The sequence below is a fragment of the Phaethon lepturus genome, unplaced genomic scaffold (assembly GCF_000687285.1).
Source record: "Phaethon lepturus isolate BGI_N335 unplaced genomic scaffold, ASM68728v1 scaffold128, whole genome shotgun sequence".
Classification (NCBI taxonomy): domain Eukaryota; kingdom Metazoa; phylum Chordata; class Aves; order Phaethontiformes; family Phaethontidae; genus Phaethon; species Phaethon lepturus.
Window position 1 is genome coordinate 1 of NW_010555260.1, and position 8,026 is coordinate 8,026.

Genomic DNA, 8,026 nt, shown 5'->3' on the forward strand with positions numbered 1-8,026 from the left:
CCAGGCCTGTTGTCTCTTTGGCTCCAATTCTCTACAGCAGGGCAAGGAGAAGCTAAGAACCAAAACCCAAGGTCTTGTTTGATGTTTGGGGGAAGGGAAGGAAGGGAGGGACGGGAGGAGGGAAGGAAGGAAAGAAAGAAGGTCGGGGTCATGGGGGAGAAAGGCAGCGCTCAGCACTTTCTACGTAGTCTAGGAACAAATTTCCAGGACTGCACGTTGGATTCTGGAGAAGGACGTGTTGGATGGGCGAAAAGCGACATAGGCAGCACACCCATCATTTATCTTAGCACCTTTCACTGGACATTTTCAAGGGATTCTGGGCACCCTTTAAGCTGGCTTTCACGCCGCCTCTTTCCCATCAGTTCCCTGGCATGAACTGTGCTCCAAAGCACAGCATCACCGCTTTATGCCGCAAGAGCAAGGCAACATCACGGTCAGGACCCAGGCACAAGTCTGTACCCTTCTTGTCCCTCCACAGCCGAGCACAGGGCTAATGGGAAGGCAGAGGAGAGCAAAGGACGATCAGGGCATGTCTCTACACAGTGTCTCTCTTCCCTAGTAACCTGTGTGTGCTGTCATTGACAGCTGTCCAGAAGGCTACTGAGAGGGACAGTATCAAAAACCTTACTAAAATCGGAGCAACCGCATGCCCTGCTTTCCTGTCATCCGCTCGGCAGGTGACCTTATCATCGAAGGAAATCAAACTAGGTCAATGGGACTTTCCCTTCGTGAGCTCATGCTGCCTGTGCCTGATGATTGCATTGTCCTTGAAATGCCTTTCAAGAGCACCCAGGATGACCTTGTCTACAACTTTGACAGAAAGGGAGGGCAGACTAGGAGCTCTGTCATTTCCTGGGTCTTTCTTCCCTCAGGCTCTTCTGATAAACCGTTTGGCTACCCGCCCCTCAGCAGGGACGTCCCCAGACTGCCAAGGCCTTTGGTGGATGATGGAGAGGGGTCCTGCCATGCCGTTTGCTAAGTCCTTCGGGGCTCTGGGAGGAATGCCATCAGGCCCCATGCACTTGGCAACGTTCAACTGATACAACTGCTCCCTTGCACTTTCAGTGTCCGCCAATGGCAAGTCACTGCTCCTGCAGCCATTCAACTCCTCCACCTCGCCTGCCCTGCCTGTCCCTCCTGAAGAGCCTGTTCAGCCCGCCTGAACAGTGATGCTTTCTTACCATTCGGCACCCATGACAGTAAAGCTTGTGTACAGAAGTTCCGGCTTCGGAAGACAACAGCATCACCTGAATCGTGATGTCAATATGGTTTTGGCATCTACCTAAGTGACTGCTTCAGAAATTATGTTTTTCTTCAGCCTGTTGACATGTTAAATTTGACAGCACCCAAGTTTTTGGGAATCCCCTCTCCAATAAAATTGCTAATAAGGAATTGTAACTCAAAAAAAAAAAAAGATATTTCTAAATAATACAAGACATCTGAGCATGTCACAGCTGAGCATGGACAGCCATAGCCTACTCCTTAAGGCTCTGCAAATCAAGTTGATAGAGACATTTCTTATTTTTACTCAATGCAACACAAGCAGTCCAGGTAAGTGCCGGCATGAAGACAGTGTATGAGCATGGTGACCTGTTCAGTAAACACAGCTTTCCATGGCAGCTCTTCTCTGTTTCAGGCCGACTGCCAAATGGCATTTTGCTGGCAAACTAAAGAAGTAAAACTTATATTTGCAAGTCATCTACTTATCAGTGTTATCAAAACATTTTCTACAGACTTCCTTTTCCTAAGAATAGAAAGGTCTTGAGGTTTGGGGTTATTTTTCACTGTTAACTTAGTTTGCCATTTGTGGAAGCCTTTATAACTGTGACATCAAAACCTCCACCTTTTCCTGACAAAATACTGCATCTCCAGTACAAAGCTGTTTGCATAGCCACAGAAGCAGCAATGCTTTAGGAAAACACAACCACAGATTGCATCATTCTTCTTTTTAAGTAATGCAAATGAATTAAACTCTAAAAAAAAAAGAAAAGCTTGAAAGACATGTGACTACACAGTGCAATCAAAAAACAATTCTGTACTCTCAGTGAGCTACCAGCACTAAGTAGCCCATGCAGGAGTCCTGGCTCAGGCACAGGACACATCCAGTGCAGTTGCCCATCCCTGATGCTGGACCCGTCACAGTTCCAGCTTCAGATGTGCACAGGGCAATCCTGCTGTGGTACAAGAGAGGCCATTCATTCCCTTACATGAGGTCTCACAATTAAAATCAGAAATCAACTGATCTGCTGAAGCGTGAGTGTTAGTATCTCTTCTTTCTGCAGCGGTGTAACACAGGCTGTATTTGGCAAGCCCATGAATGCTCAGTCTGTTTTCTGATCTATGCACATTTCTTGGCCTCTTCTTTAATACCCAGTGACAATGACTGCAGGAATTAATCAGCTCTGAAAGCACAATGATTTTTCATTTGATCCCCTGCAGGACAACTGCACTGTTGTATAATGGATCAGGGAGACAAAGTCCTGCTCTCTCTTCACCAGTGGCAGGGACAATAAACACAATAACTAGTAGAGTAACTGCAGTTTTTGTTGTATTACTGCCCCCCACATATATCTACAAGAAGATACCCCATTCAGCAAAACAGATGATAGCAACAAAAGCAGCTCTGCATTGTTTTAAGTGCCACTGTGATGTACAGGCTTTGCAAGAAAAAATTAGGAAAGAGCTGAGTCCCATAAGTCACATGGATGGGATGTGGAGAGCAGAGCAATCGTTCAGAAGAGGCACAGGCTGTCACGCACTCTCATGAAGTCCTGCAGATGAGCACAGGGTTGCCGGTGCAGGGTGGTGCGGCACTCGCTGTCATCTGGAATTTTCTCTACCCAGGCTTGTGCGTCAAGGAAGTACTGCATCCTGAGTGCAAGTGGGAGAGGTAAAGGAGGTGAGTTACTACCGCTGACATGGAGCAAGAGGGAAGTGTAAACCATGTGGGGCTGCATCCTTCCACTGGGTCATCTCTGAGATCAGGAGTTGCACTAGCCAAGAAATTTGCCTCAGACCTGGTTCCACCAGCAGGTTAACTGAGCTTTGAATAAAGTTTATGAAGAGTCAGAGCCAAGCTGGGACAAATGCATCTGTACTTGTGTTTTGAGTGACACCAGGTAAGCTTGGGCTAAGTTTCTATTAGAATTTTGTGGACTGGCACCAAAAGCGCCAGTGAACACCAATGGGGCATAGTGAAGGGGCATTTAATTTCAACAGAGTATCCCAGAATGTTTCCTAATTTTTTGTGGTGAGAACCCGTGTAGCTTCTGGCATTTTATGACTGGACTGGAGAAGACATCAGAGGTTACACCTCTGCTGGGAGACTTCAGTCTTTAGCAGGCATCTTTTGAAGCAGGTCCTTGACTTAAGCACTCTTATTGTTGCCATACAGAGATGGAGAGAGGGGATGTTCAAAGGTTTTAGGAAGTGGTGCTTACAATTTTATGGAGGTGGTCTCCCTCCTAGAAGCTATTAAAGGCACTAAGTTTCTCCAGGTAAGCACAGGGAAATTAAACATTTAAGATGGTTTCCTCACTGAATACTTAATAGTCAGACTAAATGCCTCGTCAGATAAATTCCCTTTTTTAATTGAAGTATGACAGTGAGAAATGAGAAGAATGAGCTGGTTGCATGTGTGATATAACAGAAGCTTTGAGATTTGCTCTTAGGTCCCACCTCATGGTCCCACCCATTTCTTTTGCTAACACAGGAGCTGTGTAAGGCATCTGCAGTAGATGGAACTGTGTAGTGTTTCCCATTTTCCTTTTCTAGCTGTGAGTTTTTAGCCCAGTGGAGTAAGGGTTGGATTTTTATTCTGAGAAGTGGGGGAACCAGACTCTGCACAGATAGATGAGCCAATAGATTTGGGTGGCTTAGCTGTTCTCCACAGCTTGCCTTTTGTTTACAGAGTGGTTACCCTGTAAGTTAGTTAGCGGTTAGTAAGTGTAAGTTAGTAAGTGGTTACTCTGCTTACTCTTTGCATTTTACTAAAGCCAGCAGAATCAGTCCCTAAGAAATTTGTCCCTCCCCCTCCCTTTTCTTTCTGGAGGTATTCTAATAGTTTGAGTATCCTCTGGATTCATGGTCCACGATAGCAGCTGCTGCTGCTCAGAAACCCTTGCACTTACTTGTTGTTGCAATCAACCGTTTGCCCATCTTTTCCCATGAGGAGGTACCGTTTGCCAGCAACCATGTTTAACTTGCATGTGGAACGTGTTAGGAACTGCCGGTGGGCACCCACTTGGATGCTTTCATCAGTAGCTGTGGCATGAGAAGAGAAAACCCCATGAACTTTTCTAATGAAAAGTAGAACCATAACCCACAAGACACAACTCCTTGTGATCATTTACTCCACTGCTAAGCCAAGGTAGTATTTCACTTGAGGGTTGTGGCTTGTATATGAGGGTAGTATATGGCCATGCTGTGGTAGGATTTTTCCTTTAACATCACCTGACAAAAAATAAGCCATTTCTCTTGTTTTTTTTCTGCTTGTCTTGGCCTCCTCAGTAGTTATTGAAGGATCTGTTTTGCTATAGTGACTTTTCAGGACTTATGGAGTTTGTTTACATCTCAGAAATTGAAGGAAAAGCCAAAGCAAAAAGAAAACATGCTATGTCATGTTTCAGATCGCTCAGGCTCATAATGGTCTTAAAAGTTAGCAAACTAAATTCAAGTGGCTTAAGGCTCAACAATGCAACAGGTGGTATTAAAAACTCACTCTCCTTAATGCACCTGATCTGAACATCACCGATTTAGCCTTTATGCTATCCCCTCTGAAGCTGATATGTAGGACATACGCTTAGTGATCTCAATATTAAAATAACTTAGAATATTCTGGAATGGGTTGTGGCCTAGAAGATTATTTACTCAAGAGCTGCACTGCCCATTACAGAAGTGGGCATCCAAGGCAGAAAAGAAGGGTAGTCAGGTACTGCGATGGCATAAGAGCTGGAAAGATACTTATTCATGAGACTAACCACAGATCATGAAGATATTGGGGTTTTTGGCTACAACAACAGTTTTCAAAGTCCATTTGAAAAATAAAAGTCAAATAACTAACATTCTAATTTCTTACTCTCTTTCTACCTATAACGAGAAATGTCACACACCAACATTTGGTGACAAATTCAACATTAAACCAGCTTAAATTACAGGTAAGACACCACAGTCTTCCTATTAGTTAACAGAAGCTTGTTGCAACTTCTGCTGTCTAAAGTATTATATTACAAGCATGGAAAGTCTAATACTCAAAATAAAATCCTGAGTAGAATAAAGACCTGAAGCAGAATATTTTAACACTAATACAATTTCAGAGAATTTGACACAGAATGCTCATCTGTGAAACCTAGCACTAAAACTGTTATCTATTTCCTAGTTAAAACTTGCATTAATTTTACATACGGTACTTACAGGCCAGAGAAAAGTCAGTCTTCGGTATTGCATGCTGTTTTACATCTGCCTTTTTCCAAAGATTAGTGCAGTACTCTCAGTTTTCTGATATAACCCAAGACTTTTCTATTGTTCCTATGTATATATGGTGTACTGAATTTTCATTTTGTTCAAGGAATGCAAAGATGGATCAGAACTATTTCAGAAAATGATGATGTTATGTCCCAGGTTCATTGTGCTTAAATTAAATTACCATGGTGTTTCTTGGTTCATATGCTTCACAAATGGCCTAATACAGTCCAGACTCTGGGGATCATAAGCATTTGAGTTATTACTTCAAAAGATTATTATGCAATTTCCAATTCTAAATCTTCAATTAAAAAATAATTAAAATATAATATTCTAAAGTATCCAAGCAGAACTTAAGGGCAACAATTACTTCAAGTTTTAGAATCTAATGGGGGAAAATAAAAAAATATTCATGGGCCATACTGTTCCCCTAAAGACATCAACATCCCTCTGTCTAAATTGGAGAGTTATGGATTTGATGGTAGACTGGTGAATGAGGAACTGGTTGGATGGTTGCATCCAGTGGGTGTTAGCCATTCACTAGATCTAAGGAAGAAATTTTCAATACTGAAATAACGCTAGGGGTCCAGAGAATGAGAATTCATCCTACTAATTCTCACCTACCCTTGGTGATGGCAACAGAGACCAACCTCACTCAAAACAGCCACAGAAAATACAAAAGATAACAGCTTTAGTTCAGTCATGAGCTGACTTGGATGCAATGCCTTGCTTTTTCTTCATCATCATGGCTTCATCCCTCTTTCCAGCCTTTCCCAAGCCTGATGAAAGCCTACTGATGCTCATAAACTGCATCATACAGCACGAAACAAAGGAGATTTTAAAGAGATCAAAAAGAAGGAGGTGTGAATGGGAGAATTCATATCTTCTCTTCAATTTCAGATTCAAAGGATGCACTCTCAGCTGCCAAGAAACAAAATCTTTCCAGTGCTTGCCTGTGAATTGTGAGTGCAAATGCATTGAGTCCCAGAGTTCTAAATCCTTCTGGATCCTGTAGGTTTTCTGGAGGGTTTAGTGAAACTTTCTGTCATGGTACTGTAATTTCCCATAGATGGTGTTTTGATCACCAGGTACATTAACATTTCCCTGCATATGGAAAGCCCTGGGTATGACCAATGCTGCGTCTGGACTCACAAAGTCCGAATTTTCTAACAGGAACCGAGCATTGGACACAGATCACAAGTTGTGTGCCATGAAGTACTGGGTGACATCACCAGTCCTCTGGCCAAAGATCAAAGGAATAAGATAATTATTCTGTTGCGACAAGGAAGATTTAAAAATATTTGAAGTTGCTTTTTAAAGGCAGTCTCTGGCTGCCAAACTCAAAACTGACAACCACGTGATGCCACAGTGGTTGAAGTCTGAGATGTCATCTGACAGCATCTCCAGAAATTACTTTGAAGAATATCAGTTTTCATTGATGCTGTTGATAAGTAAAGTTCACATGGGGACAGCTGGGATGGCAGGCCTGCAAAAGGACATTGTCTGAGAGCAATGCAAATCTTTAAACTGCACCTAAAAAAATATAAAGTCCTCTTTGTGGTGATGACCATTATTAAATCAAAGTTCTAGAAGTTTTCCTGTGTTCACTGACTTCAGGCAAGTCACTGTGGACAACTCTTAACCTGTTATGCAAGGGTTGCAAGTGCTTAATAATTAACTAACAAGCACTTCAAACCTTCATCTAGTGTCAAAACAAAGGTCAGTGGATATGTCTACAGTAGAAAAAAATGTGGCTTAATAACAGCAGTCTATAAAGTCAAATAGTTGATGCAGAAGACCTAATATACACACTATGCATGTTTTTGGACGGTATATATATATATTAGACTAGCAGTTTGGAGCCATGGACTGAATGCATCTGGAATGTGTCTTCTGGTTTAGTTTCATCTGAAAGAATTGAAGCTCATGTGCTCTGGGATTGCTGCACAATGTGAACCAAATCAATCTGCCCCTGAGCTGAGCTGAACTGAACAGTGAGGTAGCTGCATCAAATGAGCCTTGCAAGAAATCAGTCTTCTTGCAAGCCTAGTTTAGAAGTATATCTGTCCCTTCTTTCTATAGCAAGAGAAGACATCTGCATGGCTTATACTGGCTAATATTTAATCAACCTAGTTTTCCTACAGGTGAATGAAAGGAGCCAAACATTTTGATACTTACTTGCTTTAAAGATTCTGTGGATTTTGGCCTCATAGTAATCAAAAACATTCTTCTGGGTACTGTTGAGGAGCTCCACCTCGTAGACTGCAACAGACAACAACTGTGTGAGGCCAGATGGAAACATGAACTTGCATCCAAAAACTGAATGATAGGTATGCTCTCACCAGATGTCTATACAGAGGCCAGTGTATCATCTATTTGCAAATCATGGGGAAAGACAACAGGATAGTAATCCTGTATAGCTAATACACTTTTAGAAAGACAGGTATTAATCAACAATCTCTATATTTGTATTCCTTTTGTGTATTTTTTAAAAGAAGCTCCTATATGATTAGGTTTTCACTTTTTTTCCTGTCCTTCTGTTAGCATCTAACTCACCAAAGCTGCT

The 8,026-nt window shown here is 42.3% G+C and overlaps 1 protein-coding gene across 1 annotated transcript in view; it reads right to left on the minus strand.

The window, feature by feature from the left end:
• Positions 1-2,676: 2,676 nt before the first annotated feature.
• The window catches only part of LOC104624650 (complement C4-like), a 51,436-nt gene continuing 46,086 nt past the window's right edge, over positions 2,677-8,026 (minus strand). Inside the window, exons 39-41 of the mRNA XM_010292081.1 lie at positions 7,639-7,722; positions 4,131-4,263; positions 2,677-2,871 (exon numbers count right to left, since the gene is read on the minus strand). Of these exons, the coding sequence (XP_010290383.1) occupies positions 2,733-2,871; positions 4,131-4,263; positions 7,639-7,722 (356 nt within the window). The 3' untranslated portion in view covers positions 2,677-2,732. The remainder of the gene's footprint in view (positions 2,872-4,130; positions 4,264-7,638; positions 7,723-8,026) is intronic.